Source organism: Crassostrea angulata, chromosome 1 (genome assembly GCF_025612915.1).
Source record: "Crassostrea angulata isolate pt1a10 chromosome 1, ASM2561291v2, whole genome shotgun sequence".
NCBI classification, from domain to species: Eukaryota; Metazoa; Mollusca; class Bivalvia; order Ostreida; family Ostreidae; genus Magallana; species Magallana angulata.
Window position 1 is genome coordinate 53,801,997 of NC_069111.1, and position 21,270 is coordinate 53,823,266.

General features: G+C 35.2%; 1 protein-coding gene across 3 annotated transcripts; it reads right to left on the minus strand.

The window, feature by feature from the left end:
* Positions 1–6,731: 6,731 nt before the first annotated feature.
* LOC128181754 (uncharacterized) lies at positions 6,732–15,636 on the minus strand. Of its 3 annotated transcripts, none has more exons than XM_052850273.1 (2): positions 15,463–15,636; positions 6,732–8,076 (listed from the first exon to the last, which is right to left on the minus strand). In XM_052850273.1, exons 1-2 carry the CDS (start codon positions 15,608–15,610, stop codon positions 7,133–7,135), a joined length of 1,092 nt encoding a protein of 363 aa, XP_052706233.1. In that variant the 5' UTR covers positions 15,611–15,636; the 3' UTR covers positions 6,732–7,132. The 3 variants fall into 3 exon arrangements, with proteins under 3 accessions (XP_052706233.1, XP_052706248.1, XP_052706241.1); XM_052850288.1 differs by lacking the exon at positions 15,463–15,636 and adding an exon at positions 10,272–10,401; XM_052850281.1 differs by lacking the exon at positions 15,463–15,636 and adding an exon at positions 9,838–9,934.
* Between the last annotated feature and the right edge of the window lie 5,634 nt (positions 15,637–21,270).

Consider the following 21,270-nt stretch of genomic DNA (forward strand, 5'->3'; position numbering starts at 1 on the left):
AAAGATTTAATAGCCACATTAAACACAAAACATTGAAACATGACGAGATTTGAAATTCTTTCTTCTGTCCCATTTTGGATAATTTCGTACCACCATGTTAGTATTGCTTGTACACACTTAGAAACATTGTCAGTGACATGCATGTAGAATGGCTTCTATTTTTAGGTACGAACAGTTTATGAAAGGTTGTGGACTTTTACCTAACTTTAATTAGTCGTTGCTGTGATATTTGAATGAGAGTGTCTTCCTACCAAGTTTTATGCAAATCCATTGAGCACCACATCTTGTAGTAATTTTTACTGTCACAGGTTTTCATTGTTTGTTTTAGTGTGACAGGTGAATGGATGTTTAGATTGATCATTAGGCCAGTTGATGATGGTTTTAGGCTGTTCGAATTGGAACAAAAACAAGACTAGTCAAAAGTATTTTTTTTACTCTTCATTACTGCATAAATGAATAAAAGCACAAAATCGGGTAGCTGCATTTAAAGTCGTTTTTTTTTTAATTTAATTTAAAATATTGATTTTAGTCTCTAGAATGGAAGCAGTCCTTATTTTCTGTAAAATCTCCACTAAACAGTTAAATAAAAAATCCATATTTTCCTTGTAATCTTTTCATTGTTTTTATTTTTTTGTTATTTGAGAAAATAGAAAAATTGTTTTTTATCCATATATTTTATGCTATTTCTTTTTTCAAGAAGTCTGAATGAATAGAATATGTAGCGCTATGTTTAATCAAGTGCATAAGAAAGAGGGTATGATTAACCATATCTGTTTGGAGATGTTATTTTGGGGCATTATTAATCTATAATTAATCCTGCTTTACGTGTATGGGATTGTATTCAAATGTCACCATCAGGCCACCTTGAAATATGTTTGCCCTCTCTCGACTAATTAAATTTATAGATAATGAAATGTTTTTTAAGCTGCATGAAAAACTGATGATAAAAATGATACTCAGAATGTAAATAAGATACCATAGTTAATTACTTTTTTGTTTATCTAACAGGAGAGGGCAAACAAGTGGTCTCAGATTTTCTACAAATTGATTATGTTATTTCATTAGATTTTATTATTATTGCACAAGATTGTTATGCAGTTATGCAATCTGTAATCTGACAATAATTTTGAACCTGTTATGAATGTACTGTGTGTAAAAGGTGTTGCAGCATGCACAGAATTGAAAATAATTTCCCTAGAACTTTGTTTATTGAATATTAAAGGAACTTGTTAATTCATGTTAGATTGTGAGTTATTATTTACCCCCCCCCCTTCCAAAGTTTTATAGGAGTTATTAAATGTAGTATAAATATATAGAGAAAGTTAATATACGTATAACTTCCTCCACAGAGTTTGGAAATGGTGTTAGGTGTATAGGAGTCATGTCTGTCTCCGTGTCTGAACTACACAACTCAGCAACCGATATTTTTGGAGGGTGTGTCATGAACCTGTTCCGATCCAAGTTCAAAGTCATCTAAATGGCCAGACAGGGGAGTTGGTCCTTCTTCGGTAGCTCTGGTTTAAGAGGGTGTATGTTGTATTAAAATTATGCAATATTCTCAACATGATCTATAAGTAGAACTTTTCTTTTTAAAAGAAAAAGAATACATGTTTATAACCATTAAAAAACTGTTATAGTGAACAGGCCTATATTCAATTCAATTTCAATTCAATTTATTTACCAATTAAGGGCCTTCAAGGGGCAACATGAAGGTTGTACATGTATACAGCATCCAATGTACCTATAACATTCAATAAATATGTACAAAAGGACAGGACAGACATAAACATTTATTAGTATATATGTATGTTTCTATACACTCAATACAATGTCTTCTGTATTTATGTTAAACACCATACATAAATATGTCAAAATACAAATGTACATACAAATCTGAAATAGTTTATCATATGACTGAAAAGTTAACAAACCAATATTTGACTAGGAAATACAAATTAAGGCAATGCCTTCTGAAAATTTACCAAGAGCGTTTAATATATCTAATTCTTCACAGTTTAAAATCCAATAATTTTTGTTTATCTTGCAAACTAGTAAAATGCTTTGCTTTAGATGAAATTAAATCAAATAGTTCTTTTCTTTCTTTTGTAAATTTGCTGCAGTGGATAAGAAAATGTTATTCATCTTCAATTCTATTAAGTGTACAACTTTTAACCGGGTTTTCCAACGGAAAAATCCGGTTATTAAAATGGTGAAAATGGAGGGCGGGCGGCTGCCAAAAGGGTACCTTCATTGTACGGATAACTCCTCCTACAGCTTTGAAGTTAGGAAGTTGTTCTTTTGCAGATCAATTCTACATATATCAGAGGTGTGCATATTGCTAGGATTTTGATTTCTGATTATTTATGAAAAAAATACCAGCTTTTGAACTTAGTCATTTTTTGGCAAAATATTGCATATACATGTAGGGTACTCCATTTCACTGGATACGGGTTGACATGGATTATGGATACAGTTTACATAAAAGAAAACCCGGTTTGCTGTCACATTGACAGCTTTTCACTTGTTACATATTCTTTCTGTTCTAGGTGTGTTATTATATCTGCCCAATTCAATAAAAAGTATATGCGCTGATATCAGCAGTCTACAGATTGGCTTTCTGTATTCAGGTCTGTGGAAGAATACTTTTCCACTCTGAAGTTAGTTTTCAAAAATATGTAAGTAACAAGTTTGCCATCTTTAAGTGTTTCATTTGAGTGCTGCCAATCCATCAAATATTTTTTAGTCTGAGATTGTTTTAAAGAAGTAACAAAGTCCTTTTTAGAATATGTCTTAATGTTTTGAATATTAAGAATGCAACTTTTCAATAGAGGAATACCAAGTTGCATTTTGGGCGAAATGAATTTACGCTTACAGCAAAGTTACATTCGTTCCCCGTGACCAGTGGCGTAGCTAGACCAGAAACGAAGTGCATGCTTAAATTGGCCGGGGGTGTGGGGGCCGCCATGAGGCCCCCAGTGGGTCCAGGACGAAGCCTGGTGGGGGCCCAGGGGGCGAAGGCCCCGGAAGCTCATGAATTCTGACGATTTTTAACACTAACAATCATCGCAGAAATTGAAAGGAATGCTCACTATTTAAGCATATTTTTAAGCATTTAAAATTGTTTTGGTTATAGTTTAGGCATGAAATAAAATCACAAAACTTATTAAAAGCTTATTAAAAGAAGAAAACACTTTTGACGCTTGTTTTTGACCCACTCAAATCTTTTATTCTTAAGTTCATTTTCACCTAGTTTATGCTAATGAATATCTCAATAAAGCTGTGATATCTATGGGGAAAATTAAAATGATGTGCTTTATTAGGTACATGCATTGTGTACTGTTCTTTAATAATTATGATACTGTAAGACAACATTGCGTGTCTATATTTGGTACTTAAGACGTCTTTCTTTAGCATTTATTCCGGATAAAGTAGGATTGGGTGACGGAAACCGGTTGAAGGGATAGCTAAGTATGGACCTTAATACTTGAATTCTTTTTTTTCTTTTTTTCTTTTTTTTACTGAGTTTCTTTCTTTTCCCCCCAAATGATGTGCATGCTCAGGCATATAAGCATACATGGTAGCTACGCCACTGGTGACTTTGTTTAATGTTGTAAACTTGACGGAATTCAATTTAGGTTTATAAGGAAGTTAAATCTCCCGTCCCTGGTACTTCGTTATAATTAAGCGTGTACCCCAATTCAAATTGATATTACATAAAGCATGTGATGATACTTTTTTGATATTAAGGATATAAAACAATACATTGTTTGTGGATGATAGATTCAACTCCACCTGAAACAAATTAATGTCTTGAAAAATAACACCTCGGGTAAACTGAGACAGCAGTGATACCTTAAATGGAAATAAACCAACGACAATTACTTGTAATCATGATAGAACTCTTAAATCATGGCTGTACTACCCCCATCCCCACCCCCTGCCATGCTGCAGGTGTATCATCAGCGTTATGATGAGATAAAAAGATACTCGATACTACACCTGTCAGCAATCAATAGATCCACGTGAAAGAACGTATGAAATCTGAACACCTGACACGATATCAAATTTCAATGATTTCATCTGTAATCGATGAACAGATACACATGATTGAAAAGGAGAAGCAAAATTAAACTTTAGGACATGCTGCCACACGTGGGTTTACTACTAACTGCAGCCATGTAAGGACCTATATCTCTTGTCAATAAAAAGAACATGGAAACTGAGATGGCTAAAATTCCAAGATCCGACCCTGTCAGGCACGTAGCATCGGGGGGGGGGGGGGGGGGGGGGGGGGCAGCCCCCCTCCCCCCTCCCTTATTTTTGCGCATCAAATTTTTTTGTTAAATTTACATATAAAAATTGAATTAACATGGAGTTGGCCCTCCCCCACTTTTATGGGACCATGAAAAAAATTGAATTGAAAATAAGGAAATAAATAGTGATATTGAAGGTAAAAGGTATACTACTGACCCCCCCCCCCCCCCCTCCTCCCCCCCCCCCCCCCCCCCCACGGATTAGGATTTTCAGGATTTTGGAAAGAAACCTTTTTTCTTTGTTTGTCAAGATTTTTTGGACAAGTGTGCCCCCCCCCCCCCACTTTCAAAAACGATGCTACGTGCTACGTGCCTGCCTGTGGCCACGAACGTTGTATTTTACTTTTATTAAAAAAGTTTAAATTTGAGTAGAGTAAAATTAATTTAACTCTGCTGAGTTTTGGCTTAAAATAGACTGCTATTTAAGAAATATGCTATGGGGTAATCATTTGCAGACTATCAGTTAAGGCCAAAAGAATAAAATGTGATTAGTATCACGTCCTTTGTATGTAAAAGAATCTCATTTTCGAAGAAAAAAAATCATAAAAATTAACGAATAAAATACATCTGTTTTTCACTGTGGTAACTAATTTTCATGACTTAAAAAATAAAGAAAAAACTGGAGAGGTCAAATGTGTAACAACGGGTTTGTAACGTTTACTAAACTCTAGCTGGAGGAAAGATAATAAACTTGTCAGGTTACTTAATTTAACTTACAATTATTGCTGGTTTTTTTAGGTCAATACGATGATTTAGCTACCCGAGAAGTACACAATTCACCGAGCCGGAGCCGAGATAAATACATGTATTGTACTCCGATAGTAGTTAAATAATCGGATTGACCTAAAAAAAAACAAACCCTGCAATAATTATTTCATTATTTGATTCAGCGTAGAATTGATACTGACATACACTATCTCCCTGGTGTTTTCAAGCGAAGATTTTAGTTTGAAGACTGAGAAATCCAACGTAAATATATATAGATATACTCAGTAGATAGTTGGATATTAGCCAATCAGAGAGCTAGATATTAATCAATCATAAAATGGTATATAATTATTGCTGGGGGTTTTTAAGGTCAATACGATGATTTAAACACTGTGCCGGGTTATTGTTCCAGTGCCAAGGTGGCTTTTTTTGCACCCGTCTTAGCTGTATGTATCGAAAAATTCAATTATTCCATATAGATCATTGCTTGAGGAATTTATAACCACCTTTGTTATTATTGTATTTCACCTGTTAGAAAAACAATTTTCCTATAGGATATTTGAAATTTCCTACCGGAATAAAAAATACTTCCTATAGAAATTCAAATTTCGAATGAATTTGAACAAAACTCTCATAGGAATTTAAATTCCGATAGGAAATCTAAATTTCCTTTACGAAAAAAAAACCGATCTGAATTAAAATCCTGCATGAAATACTTTTCTCCTATAAAAAATTTAATTGCTATAGTGAGGATTTAAAGAAAATCCTATAGGATTTTCAATATTTCCTGTAGGAAAGTTATTTCTACTATTGGAATTTCTGTTTTTCTACATGATATTAATTTTTAAAGGTAAATATCTCACCTGCCATGTGAGACACACTTAAAAAAAGAGGTTATATACTCTCTAGACAATGGTCTATCATTTGATATATATTGATTTTTACAAAACTGCCTACTAAGAGGGTGCAAAAATGCCATCTTGGTACTGGTATAGTTATCCGGCACAGTGTTTTTAGCTACCAGAGAAGTACAATACTCACCTCGCTTCCGGCTCATATTGTACTTCTCGGGTAGCGAAATCATCAAATTGATCCAAAAAAGCTATAATCATTTTAAAATTGTTGTCTGTTTGCGGTATAAATCTATTGTGTGTTTGTGGTTCGAGTCGATAGTCTGTAGAGGGAGTCTATTGTCTGGCCGTTTGTGGTAGTAACCGATTATTTTCTGTGGTACTTGTCTGTGGTTTAACTGAAGTTCAAATCGACTGTTATATGAGTCTAAGACTTGTTTGAGGTACGGATCTACTGCCTGTCTGTTGTTTGAGTGTATGGTTTGTTAGTTGGATGATCTTCTGACTGTCTGATGTTCGAATTTAAGATATGTTTTTGATATGAATCTATACATTGTCATTCTGTGGCTCTACATTGTCATTCTGTGGCTCTACATTGTCATTCTGTGGCTCTACATTGTCATTCTGTGGCTCTACATTGTCATTCTGTGGCTCGAGTCTATACATTATTGTGTTTACATGTCCTTCACTTTCTTTCTTTTTTTTCGTTTTGAGCATGTCTGATAAACTCCAAAATACAACACGTAGATGTTTGATTTATAGTTCTTAATCATGTTTGAACAAGTAACTACCATGTTGGGAAAATATAAAGAAAATCAAAATGAAAATACAAAATTGAAAAAAAACCACAAAACAAAACGACAAGAACAATAAAGTTATAGAACTATGAAAATACTGTTACATGTATGAATATCATATCATAGTCTTAGAGTATTCGTGTATGATAAAGTTACTAATAAAGAGTAATACGACCAAAGAAACTTTGTTCAAATGTTTGATCAGACGTATCGCACTGTATAATACACCCGTCTCTGAGTTGTCCGAACGTTGTTAAAGTTGTTCCTGATATTCAGACCATGTTTCATTAGTCAATTGCAATACAACTATTATCTGTAAGATGTTGATACCCTCTTGTTTCGCTGTGATACGTGAGACGATTAGTTTGAATGACGTTAGGAATCATGGGTTTGCTTACAGTGCTACGTTATACACCAGATTATACTTCCCAGCCAACTCAAGGAAACTTAACTGGCAGTTTGTTTAACTTATATCCTTTCTTTTCCATGTTTCCCAACAAAATTTGAATTGGTAGTCAATGACATGAGTTCGAGCTAACCTCTCTTGGATTTCACAATACCGCTGTACGGGCTTTTCTAGGTGGGACAGTAATGGATGAGTTGCAAATTGCACATGTCGGAACTTTGAAATAAGTCCACTTGAAATCAAAGTTTCCAGTATTTCAAATTCACATCCCTCACAATTAATTGTGATCAGATCAATATCGAGACAGGGAACACCTAGTCGGTACATGAAATTAGTGGTATTAAATACCTTTAACTCACAATTGCCTCCCTTGTTTCCTTCGAAAACGGAAGTCGCGTCACCGCCATGTCCGAGAACGTTAACGTAGAACTTACTGTCTTTGGCTGCTAATCCAAAATTATACAGGACGACATTTTCATTCCTCTTGAACTTCTCTACTAGTAATGTGAACAGCGAACTGATTGGTTCTAGGATTACGTAGATGCCCGGATGGTAGGCTTGAATCATGGCGTCTGCGTCCTCTCCTTTGTTGCCACCAATGTCGAGAACGAGGCTTTGTGAAGTCAAATATCTATGATGCTTGTGTCGGATATACTGTGTTTCTCCTTTCCAGAACTCGCCAGCACCGCGAGCGTGGTCCCGTTTAAAATTCTCTACACATCTACTCTTTAAGTGTTTCTCCTTGTTTGAAAGTTTTCTGACTTGGTTGGGAACAGCACATTCTTGGTTCTTAAATTTTGGAGATCGCTTAGAAAGCAATGAGGACACAGACTCTATTCTGGACAGCCCTGTTGTGATATTCCCACATGGCTGGCTTTTCATAGTCAGAGTGGTCGGGTCATTAAGGGACCTGCTCCATGAGACCCATAACCAGAGGACAGCAGCTCCACTCACACACACTAGGGCGAGTTTCAGTCCCTGTTGAGCCCTCATTCTGTTTCCTGGAAATAAAAAAAAGAACAGTTAGTATAGATACTACAGTATAGAGATAAATACATCTCAGTCAAATCGTAGGTCTAATAAATCAACTGAAATTAGACGTCGTTGATATGGTGACCAACCAATGATCCCGTCTTTTAGCAAAAAAAATTTTAAAAGGGCTAATTTTGAAAAAAAATTATCATTTTGTACTGAGAAAAGTTGTGGGTAAAGGCTAAATTGCATCGACATTTCCCTTTTTTAAGCTCCCCTGAGCCGAAAGCTCAAGTGAGTGTTTCTAATTACTTTTTGTCCGGCATCCGTCTGTCTGTCCGTCCGTAAACATTTTACATTTCGACTTCCAGAAAACTGTTAGGCCGGAAAAGCTGAGACTGGTATGAAAGTATCATTAGGTACTGTTGAGAAAAAAAACTCTTTAAAATCTTTTCAAAATCCAATTGGTCAGAAAAGCTGAAAGTTGTGTGTGAGCATGCTCAGGGAATGTAGATTGAAGTTTGTTCAGAACAAAGTATGATCCTCGGGGATAGAGTTGGACCACAAAGAGGGAGGGGGTCGAAGTTTTACATAGGAATATATAGAGAATCTTTATTTCATAAACCATTTGGGCTGAAAAGCTATCACTTGTGTGGAAGGAGCATCAGGTACATGTAGTATAGATTCAAGTTTGTTCAAGTTATGACCCCTAGGGGTAGGGTTGGGCCCCAATGGGGGCAATTTTATTTCAAAGGAATATATAGAGAAAATCTTTTAAAAATCTTCTTCTCAAAAACCAGTTGCGTGAAAGCATCCTCTGGTAGTTTGATTCAAGTTTCTTTAAATTATGATCCCCGGAGATTGAGTGGGGCAACGATGGGAGGGGGTCAAATGTTTACTTAGGAATATAAAGAAAAAGCCAATTGGCCAAAAAAGCTCTCACTTGTATCAAAGCATCCTAGGTAGGATAGTTTCTTTGTTTAAATCACGATCCCCAGGGGTAGGATGGGGTTAAATTCTTACACATAGAGAAATATTTTTATAAATCTCTCTTAAATAAACATTCGCCTAAAAACCTGTCACTTTGTGACATTCATTGATTGTGTGGATTTAAGTTTACCAAAACGTGATCTTCGGGGGTAGAGTGGGACCACATTGGGGGACGTCAAATCTTAACATAGCGAAAAATTTGCAAATTGGGGATAAGAAATGAATATCTCAAAAAAATCAATGCATTAAGTAACAACAAAAGCCCCTGCAGGATTAGAACTCGGTATGTACGGATCACAAGCCCGACACTTTATCCACTCGGCTATAAAGTAAGTTGTATGTTTCCGTCGATAAAATCCTTTTAATAAAACAAAATGTCGTTTCGATCAGAGGTCAATCATTTTATGACGATGTGTTATTCAACCTTAAGATCTTCTTAAGAACTGCAATATTCAATATGTGATATGACTATGAAATCATCTTGTTACCAAAGGGACTCAATGTTTAACATGAGAATATTACTTTAAAAATCTTTAAAATCTTGATACAGGACCTATTCCACTATACATTGTCCAGATATTTTGTATATGACTACATAAATCTAATTAAGTTATGACAATTGTTGCTCAGGGAAGCGATGCCTCTTTTTTACTTTCGTTCGATAATATAGATACAAAAAATGGTCCAAACGAAACGAAATTAGAACGGTTCCATCTTAAATCGTTTAAATCGTGTCCGCGCTTATTTGAAGAGTAAATTGTCTTTTCTGTGTAATTTCGATAAAAAGCTTGACCACTGACCTGTGTAATGGCGGGCTATCTCGTCCGGTCGACATTCAGTTCAGTCATTACTTGCATGACTCAGGGGGAATGTGGATGAGGCGAGTTCCCTTGATTTCCTTATGAAAGGTGGAGTGTTAAGTCAATAAACCGTTAGAGGGTTGTTATCCAGGTCAAGCCGAGATTTGATAGTGGACATCGTGCATTCAGTAATGCTTACAGACGACGGGTGTTAAGAGTTGAATGTCCTATTGTTACCGCTCATTACACCTTGACACAGAGTAAGAGCATTAAGTTAATCAGTATTAGTTACTAGTATTATATTAGAACCAGTAAATTGCATTTTCTTAATATGTATTTTTTTAAATGCATTGATATACTCGTCGTAAAGAATAGACTTTTTGTAAAATTGCTCAAGTAAAGTTCTAAGCAAGTTCCATTCAAAACAAATATACCTTTGAATGGAAAGGGTGGATGAAGATAATGCAAATAGTGGTATGTCTAGAAGAAATCGCACACAGGCAGTCTTGTAATACAGCCGATTGTGTCGCTTTCATATATATGTAGATTTCCTGCCAGTTTGCAGTAGTTGATATGAAGTTTTCCATTCAAATTCTTAACCAGGAAGGAACTATCAAGTCTGAATTATTTTAAGCAGCTAGCGAGTGTGCGACACGGACCAGACACGGGGATTGTTGGTCATCACTGAGTTATGCTCAATGGAATATGTCCTCAGAAATTGCCCGTGACATATTTTTTGTCATTGCATGGATACTTTATTGCATTTTTAATTTGACTTTGAATGAAGACCACACATATTTTGAAAATTATCAAAATTGACAATTTGTTTCCATTCAAATCGTTCCCATACTAGATTATTATACCTTTTACAAAACTAACTAGCTAGTTTTCCAAAAGGTGTAAAAGAGGCTTTACATGAGGTCTCATCGATGGGCCACATTGCTCAATTAAGTAAAACTTTGCTCTCTTGGCTGTTTTTTTTTTTTCGTCTTTTAGCTCCGGTGAGCTAATGTTGCGCAACGTTTTGATTTTTGAAGAAGGTCGTGGGATTTTCAATCAATTTATATAGATCATTGCATCATACCGGTAGTACATTTACATGAATGGCCTATCAAAATGTAACTCTAGAAATAAATAACACGGAATATAAAAATTTAAAATTTGATAAGTTTAGAATTTAGACACCATATATTTACTACAATGATTTAAGAAGCTCAATAGATTAGATTAGATTAGATTAGATAAGACTAGATTAAAGGAATTGCTGTCTTAATATAAATAAATAAAAATAGGTTTCCCTGATCGTGACGCACAGAAAGATTCGTAAGTAATACATACAGGTTTTTTTAAACAGCGTTCTGCTACTAGAAATAACTATAATACAGTAATGAATAGTTTCACCATTATATCTTAATTTACACTTGATCAATAAAAATAAATTATGATTTAGGTAACATATTTTCCACACATTCAGCGTGGTTTCTGTACTATGCATACACAATTGATGGATATTAATTATTTTCCCTTGCCTAATGAAAGGACAATTTATTGTATCTAAACGTAGTTGTAAAAAAAAAATGCCTGGTACATCAGTTCGTAGTAGCAGTTCCAAACTGAGGCTCATAGATTTACTGAGCCATAAGAATGCACAAACTGTTAGTTTTTTTCCGATTCGCGGAAGGATATACACTACAGTCAATCCGTTACAATAGCTATACATTTGTAGAAGAAAGGAAGGAAATTAACAATGATAGCAGATTGTGATTAAAAGGGGGCATGGCCTGATAATGACCATTAGTTTAGTTTAGTTGGAAAAATTTAAACTACATGTAATAGATTATCCTTGAACATAATCTGAGAATAGATATTGGGAAAAAAATACCTGGTCGATGTCAGAACAGAGTCTTACAGTTTGACACTGACCAATTGTTATACCTTTGAGCCACATGATTTCTTAGGTAAATAAGGATCGAATGAAGTCTAATTCGTGAACTACGAGTGTATTTTTTTAATTTTAGTCATCGGTTTACGTGATGAGACATGGATTTCACAGAATGCATGAATTAACGTTAAACCTCCAAACTTTCATATGTGCCTCTTTCTTCCATTAAGGTGGCTCACTACACCTTGAAATATTTTCTCAAATCAGCAGAAAATTACTTGATTATGATAGATTTCATAATGGATAAGAAGTATTTAAGTCAAATAGGCAAAAACATGTACAATTTTGGGTTTAAAAATTACATTTTCGAAAATTGAATTCAGAAAACATGAACAAAAGCTACAGGCGAATTCGAACTCGATCATGATCTGCGGTTCAGAAGCCCAATATTTTAACCACTGACCTAGATGACGATATACAACCTAATCGAACGATATGAACAGTTTAACAAAACATTTAAATCGCCATCTTGTGACGTAGTGTCTTAAAAAGTATAAGTCTAGGTGTGGTGAGGTACCTTAAACCACCGTTCGATGATAACAATAATCCTGGCACTTATACTCAATTTGTTATGAAGGGATGCAAAATGTAAAGGCCCTGTCACACCAAGCTGCGTCCCCACGGCGTGTTCACGGCGTTGTTAAATTCATGGAATCGCCGTAGGATCGCAAGGAAAATTCAGAAAAAATGTACAGTTTTATTTGAAAATTTTACAAGCGGAGTCGCCACGGCGTCCTGACGGTGACCGAGGCGTTCTTACGGAGCTCCCACGGCGTGTAACTGCGTTTCCACGGAGTTCTACTTGGCGATTAACTGCGCTCTCGCTGAGTCTCCGCCGAGCGCTCATGACGTGCTAGGAGATTTTACCGCGCGTCCACGGCGTGCTCTGCGCGCTGACTGCGTGCACAAGACGTTCTTTTCTTCTTGGTTGGTTAATATTAATTTGTACAATTGTATGGGAAATAAACAAGAATTTACATCTAGTAAACAAATGATTAAAAAATTGTTTTGATTTTATGAAAAGGTACATTGTTATTGAAACATAGTTAATTCTAAACAATTTGTGAAGGACTGGGATTAAACTCTTAGTAGTCAGGTCTACAAAAAAGATCCGCTATTAGTTGTTAAAAAACATAGAAAAGATTTGAAAACAACAGAACCAAATGGCATGAATTCCATCTACGTCCATTGATAGGTCTTGGAATATTAACAAATGCTACTTTTTATATAGTCATCTACATCCAGTTTGATAATTATTACATCGCTTGCTATTGTTCAACAGCCATTTTTCGAGTTTTCGTGGTCTTGATCGTGGGAGCGCGGTGTGAACGCAGAAGAAACGTCTCGAGAGCGCGATGAACGCAGCAACAGCTCTTTGGGGTCGTTGTGTGAACGCAGCCAAATGGAAAACAACTTGTTCAAACGTTGTGGGTGCGCAGTGAGCGCGCGATAGAGACGCAGTGAGATCCCAAAGGACTCCGTGAGGTCTCCGTGCAAGCGCAATTGACTTATCACTGCGTCTACACTGCGATTAGCTGCGTTCCTTGAGCGCGCCGACGGAGCTCTCGTGGCGCTGTTGGAGATCTTACGGCGCTGTCACGGCGATCTCACTACGCTTCTAAGGCGTGTATATCAGAACGCCGAGCCACGGCGCGTATTTTGTGCATGTTCTAAGTGCGCGCCGTCGCATGGCGTTCTTCAATATTCAAGGCGATCCCACCGCGACGGAAGAAGATGCCGTTGCGTTGTTACGGCGCTGTAGGAGACTCCACTGCGTTTACCTTGGCGTTTTACATTATTTAAGGACGCAGCGGGATCGCCGTGAGGACGCAGCTCCGGTTTGACAGGGGTTTAACAGTTAAATGCATGAACCATCAAAGATTGATTATTAAGTCATCGCAGTTGAAAATATTTTCAACAGGGTGCTGATCGTTTTCCGGGGATAACTGGGGGTTGGTGAAGGTGGGGTGGTTGGGGGGGGGGGGGGGTTACACACATAATCCGTGTGTAATATATTTACCTGTGTGCATCACGTTGGCCAAGTGGAAAACGTTCGTATCTGTGCTGTAGACTGATTAAGAAGTGTATCATTATATAAGTTTATCTTTATATCTATCTCTCGGTCCTCGACTGTGTCTTCGTTTGTTTTGTTATGTTTTCTTCATAAACTCATATATTAAATCAATATTTACACGAGTTTTGTCTTTCTTAGTGGTGCTATTTGAATACTATGAGGTGATGGAGTTCCTTAAGCTTGTCTGAAATACTATTAGATCTAATGTAGTCCTTGATGCTTTTATCCAATGTTTTCTTGTATTCTTTGCCACAAATTAAGATTATTTAATGTTTCATTTGATTTTTCGTTATTATGTTAACGTTTTTCAATGTGGAACTTTCTTCTGGCTGTGCGACAATTAAGTATTATTTAACTATGGTTTATAAGCATAGTTTTGTCTTTTCTTCGGGTTTATTTTATTTTTCAAATGTCTTTCCTGCTGACGCACGTAAACATTACAGACTTCCCTAATAATTTTGTCTACATCGTGCTTTTCTACAATGGGTTTATCTTGTAAGTATTCAATATTTCTGACAGTTTCCTTTAATTTATCGCTATTGATATTATGTTCAAATTCTGTAGCTTTTCCAGACTCTTAAATGAATAAATTTGAATCTACCTTTTCGGTTGATTGGCCAGTTGATTGTTTCTCTATTCGTATGTGATATAAAAGCTCAAAGGTGATTGGCCTATAAGCATCGAAGTATAAGTTACAAAAATCGTGAATAAAAAGCCTTTTACTGACTGCAATAAAGAAGCATTACATAATACATAATCTAGAGCACCTCTTTCTTTACAGGTTAACCGAATCTCTCCGAGTTGGCCGTTGACAATAAAACGATTGTTATTCTTACACAGTTCAATCAATTTGTATCTATAGTTATCACAACTTGACCTTTCAAGTGAACTATCTTAGTCCAACAATATATTAACCTGTTCTAATAATTGCCGTTTTTCTGTTGTTATAGTTTGCCAATTTTTTTTTTATCTAAACATACATTCTTTCAACTTGCCAGTTCTTGCACTGAAATCGCCTTAATGAACACATATTCTGAGTATTATTTTTTTTTTTACATATTCAGCATTTCTTGTTCTATATCAGTAAAACAGTGGACGTGTATCTGGTATTTTCTGAGGGGACATATGTGATTACAAACAATAAATCTGAGGAACTGTTAGATAAGTTTCACGTGATCAACCAAGTTCATATCCCAGTGAACTTTTTAAATTGCTGTTTATTTCTTAAATATACAAATACATATGTGCGTCGGGAGTCACCTTTCAACACGTTGTGTACACACAGACACATGATGGGGGCAGCACTAACCGCCGATGTGTGCACAGTTAACATATATATAACTGCATGTATCACAACAAAAATCACAGACAGATGCACAACATTTAGTGGGGCTAACGGGCTTCTTTCTATCTATGTTTCATTATTCATTTGTTATAATTATGATATTATTGTTTTTAATTATGAATATGCCCCCGAGAGCCCTTGATTGGTGAATAAACACATTCCACATATATAAATCACTTGCACGCCTATACCGGCTGACTCCACGCTTCTAAAACACAATTTGGGACTTGTAAATCTGCATCCATGGCATGTTTTAACACTCACCTTTCTCTACTACAAGGCCATCACTTGTCCAACCACCTCTTTCTGAAACCGGGTAGGTACACCTAAGTCCTTTGTCGCTAATCTCCGTTCTCCGTTCAGAGTACTTCACAGCTGCCCCGAATACAAATATTGAGCCACACTCACGCATCCCTCTCTCTCTCTCTCTCTCTCTCTCTCTCTGTTAAAATTATTTATATCTGATTGTAATTTTTTTTGTTCTCTAGCGGTCACTCGACATCACGAAGAGCGTGTGCACAGTCTATAGAATTATAACCTTCCTTGTAATGTACATAGACAATTAAATAAATAGTATCATGACCTACGACTTTAGTAGTATATCATAGTATATCTGGTCGTATATTAAAGTGTAGTAATGATAAAGGTTTGATGAATATAAAAGTAAATTTCATAAAATATTCTCAAAAATTCTCAAACACAATTAGAGCATGTTAAGCTAATTATAATTTCCCTTGCTCCCCCCGTCTTCACTCCCTAAGTTCCCCATCTGTGACTTCTCATTATACCGCTAACATTGTCACTCTTGTAACAGAGGTTTAAAGCAATATGAGCTGTATTGTTTAGAATTTTATTTTGCTGCAAAGACCTGCTAGTATACTAAGTCTGCCTGTAACTTAAACTTTTATGATGAATAAGACTTGAAAAAATCATTAATTTTTGTCAAAGGAAATATTTCACGTATAAGGAATATATAGCAGATCAATTTTTGTACAGGACGACAATGATTCAATTTTGCTCCAATTAAGGCTTCTTAATGGCTTTTCCCACAAAAAAAGAGCTAACAGAAATTTTAAAACCATGATATTTTTTGTCATTTTAGTAGAAAATAACATTTTCTTCAAAAAAAATTTCAACATGAAAATTTCAGCTTATATTGCTTTAACCTTCCTGCATTTCCTCTATCACAGATATTCCCTTTATGATTTCACCTATTCATATTCTATCTTTTCTTTATGGAATTACTCTTAATTATGTCCTTACTTTTACACAGCCTTTGATTTTCCCCGTTATATCCTCCCTCTGAAACAGTTATTCACCTTTGTGTCCCTCTGAACAAGAGTTTGTTATTCCGTTCGTTTATTAATGAAATGGACTGAGATGTGTATTTTTTTTCTTGTCGCGTCTGGTAACGTGAGTGAGTGATGTATCTCCTTACATAAGGGTTTGAGAACATGGAGATTGGCCAGTTGATCAACGATAATGTAGTAGGCACGCTGCATTGAACTTTTTGAAAACGCCACACATTGCCGTATCATAGAGTTTACGGGATTCTTTCAATTGTCACCCTAAACACTGTGATTTCAGGCGTGTGTGTGTGTGTGTGTATATATATATAAGTTATATAATATATATATATATAAGTTTATAAACTCGTATAATATTATATATATTGCTTACCCATTGATAAATCACACATTCACGTACCACACGTCACTTGATGTATACATTTTTGTGCATTACTCATAAAGTTGATTGATCATACATATATAAACAATACTTACAAAATTAAGTGAATTTCTGATCAATGCTTTCAAAAAAAGACAGAATACTTTGAGATCTAAATGACCGGTGAATTACTTATACAAATCATGATACTATCTTTATATTTGTATAAACTACCTGTATGACTATATATTATATGCACACTGTTCATATGTTTTGACATACTGATGTACATTTGCCCGGCTGTTACAAGTTCATGTATGTGTATGGACTATTTTTTATAAGTACAATCTCTCTTTTAGGCATTTCTATCTAATATCTGTAATCTTGTATCCCCTCTGGGCCCAAAATTGGAAATAAACTACTATTATTATTATTATTATTATTATTAAGGTCTTCCGTTTTCCAACGGAAGACCTTATTGTTTTCGTACGGTTTCTTTTTCCCTATTATTATTAAGGTCTTCCGTCTTCAGCGGAAGACCTTACTGTTTTTCTACGCGTTCTCATTCTTCTATATTATTATTTTTCTTCTTGGTAGTCACCCTTAATTTCTCAGCCATTTCTCAATCGATTTTAATGATTTTTACAGGGATGATGTCTTAGGTGAATATCTCTTTGCATCTTACTTCCTGTTTGAAAATTCACTTCCGCTTTTTAATTATCTCCCTTTTTCGTGTATTTTGGAACATGATATTGTTCACGCATCTCCTCAAAAACTGTTATAGTTAGGGACTTGAAATTTATATGCAAGATAGAGTGGTTATGGTAGATTTGCTTGCTTGTTTTAGATTTGACCAGAAGTCATCATCCTTGAAGCTAGACCGGAACTGAAAATGTTGATGTTAAATTTTTTTGACAATTTTTACGAAATTTGAGATTTGATCACGAATATCTTTCTTCTAATCAATATTTTGCTAACACATGTAGAGCACCAAAAATTAATCTATAAAAGATCTTTCAACTGACACCAAGTAAAAGGGGCTGACCCCTCATATAAGGGGCCAAGAGGGGTCTAAAGTCTTTTATCTATATCTCTTTAATGAAAAATATTTTGTAATGTATTATAGAAGCAAAAATGTGTATCTTCCAGTTATCTACCTATATTTGTTAAGAGTTTTCTGATATGTTACATAATTTGGATTTTAAAGGGGCTAGAAGTCCAATATTTTGATCATTTATTTCTAAAAAAGGAGAAATATTTTGAAATCCATTATAGAAGAGAAAATACTCAGAATAATATTCGTAATAATATTTAACCACCAAAGTTTCGTTTAATGGTCCTTATAAGGAGATAAAGAGTCGGCCCCTAAAACAATTTTTCCCTAATATCTCAAAAACAGTAACAAATTTCTAAACACTTGTTGAACAAAATGTGTTTAATATTAAGGGACCTTTCATTGATATCAAGGAAAAGGAGCTAGCCCCTCAAATTACATGATAAGAGGGGTCTAAATGTTTCAATCAAAGCTCTTATACATATATCAGAAACAAAACAAGGGCGAGAAGTCCAATAAATTTATGATTTATTTGTAAAAGAAAAAGAGGATATAGAAATTGAAGAAAAGAGTCTGTTTAAAATCAAAGGATTTTTCATTCTATTTCCAAATCATGTTTAGCTGGTAAGTAGCAAAATAAAGGTCAAGCATGTATCTCAAACTCTAGTGATATTGGGAATTTAGTATTTTCCGTTTAATATAGAAGTCACCGACCACCCCCCCCCCCCCCTCACCCCTTTATAAAATCATTTAGTTTTTCTGGCCCGATTTTACTTGATCTTTGATCTCGGACCTTTAATTTCAACTTAGTACCATTCTAGATTACCGCACTAATTACCCGACCAATTCGTTTATTATTAACAGAGTTATGAACTTTTTGGCATTTGAGTTTTAATTTTCGTGTTTGACATGTACTGTAGAAAAACATTCTAACTCCCGAGCCCTTCATTCAATCCTCATGAAATTTGGTGTAAATGTACCTCGGACCTCATTCTGTTTTTCAGCCAAATTTGCAGCGGGTTTAACAATTAAGAAGAAATTTCCGAAGAAATTTCCGATATCAAGCCGCGAGTATAGCCTGTACGGGGACTTAAAATTTACACAGTGCAAGGGATGTAAGCAGCCGCGTAATATTTCTGTTGCATGTATATTTCTTGTTTTCCGTTTAGTCTGTATCAACGATAGCGTGTGAACTACTTTTGAATGTTAGAACTGTGGAAATTACTGTCATCAACTTTTTTATGAATAAATTTACGTGTTACTGATTTCGTTATTTCTACATTTATAAGAATTTTATCAATCCTGTTGATATAAAACAGTCAAACATAATAGTAAACGACACAAAAAAATCACTACTCTGAAATACATGTGTAAAATGCATCAGTCATTGTTTTAGGACTTCCCCTAATTGTCGTTAACCGAATCCGAGATCCACACCTCAAAATTCTACTTTCGATTTATTTACGACGAAAATCAAGCTCGGTCCTTTTCATCCCCCTCCAGACACAAACACGCATCAACATTTCAAATGACCTCGCACTGTTACCAAACCTGAGTAGTGAGACATCTTACACGTTGTTTTTCATCTCATACAAAAATTCAGCTCCTGTCCCGGGCGGAAACGCCCCAAATTCAAAGAGAAAATCGGGAATTATTTCGCGTCAGCCATGTTTTGACGTGAGCCTTCGATGATGAAATATAGACTGGCAATGCCTGTCTGATATGTGCGATATATATTTCGTACGATAGAGACAGAGGACCAGTCTACGATGAAATACTGTTATGACACATGCAAAGGCTGTGTGTTCGAATCTCGACAGAGCCAAGATTTGTTCTTTCTCTCTATTTCCTTCCCTCCATTTTTTTTTTACTTTCTAACTAAGATATTCAAAATAAAGGGGTTGTTGGACTGAAGTACAAGTTGAAAACACTCGTACATTAAGATTTTGACAAAAACATTCTTTAATTATTAGGGTCTTCCGTCTTCAGCGGATGACTCTTCTATTATTCTATTGTTTCTTTTTCTCTTTTCTTATTATTAAGGTCTTCCGTTTCCAACGGAAAACCTTATTGTTATTGCTTTGTTCCTTTATCCCTATTCTTCTATATCATTATTTTTTGTCTTACAAATTTTGTGCACGCAAGATCTCGAAAATTACTCAATTGATTTTTATGAAACTTGTCGATCTAATAGACTACGATGTGAACCGTATTGAAAATTTTTTTTATTGATGACATCACTTCAGGTTTTGAGATATAGTCGTTTTGTCGATTTTCAGAAAGGTATTTTTTCGGCAGTACTCCTTTTAAACTATAGCAGACATACACTTAAAATTTTCAGTGATGGTAGACGGAAGATTGAAATTGTGCATAAAGGTTTAAAATAATTTCGATCGCAAAAAGCGCCGAAGCTCGCCTGGACCCAAAAATTGAGATTAAACAAATATCATAATTTTTTCTGGTTTTCTTTGTTTATCTCTTTTCTGAATAATATTTTGTTAAAACATATAATGTTAATTTTTTTTATATTTATAAGACCTTTTATTTGATATCAAGACAAAGGGGCTGGCCCCTAAAATTAGGGGACCAAAGGGCTCTCAAGTCTTTCATCTATAGCCCCTTTACTGAGATATATTTTGTGAAAGATTATAGAAGCAAATATGTTTATCTTACAGTTATGTATCCAAGCAGTGTCATGATTTTATAATGTGGTACGTAATTAAGGTTTTTAAGGGGTCAAAAATCCAAAACTTTGATCACCGATATCTCAGAAAGGAAAAATATATTTTGAAATGCAGTATAGAAGAAAAGATACTCAAAATGATCTACTAAACAATATGGATTCTTCAAAATTTCGTTAAACGACCCCAATAAGGAGATAAGGTATCGGCCCCTAAAACGCTCTTTCTGAGATATCTCAAGAATGGTAACAAATTTCTATACACTTAATAAATATCTTTAAAAGTAAATGACTTTTCATTTGATACGAGGAAAAAGAGGCTGCCCCTCGAATTAGATATCTAAATGTTTTCAACCAAAGCTCATACATCTAAAACAAAATAATATCTGGCCCTTAGAATGTAGACCTTTGTCTTATATGTTAAATCACGTTTAGCCGTTAAATAGCAAAACCAAGGTCGTACATGTATTTCATGTTCTAAAACACACGGAAGACCTCCTCGTTGCTCGCAACGAGATCGTGTCTAGTTATTTTTCTTTTTTTTTCTTACAAATTTTGTGCCCGCGATTTCTCAAAAACGACTCGGCCGATTTTCATGAAACTTTCAGATCTAATAGACATTGATCTAAACTTAATATACATTTTTTTATTTTGATGACGTCATTTCCGT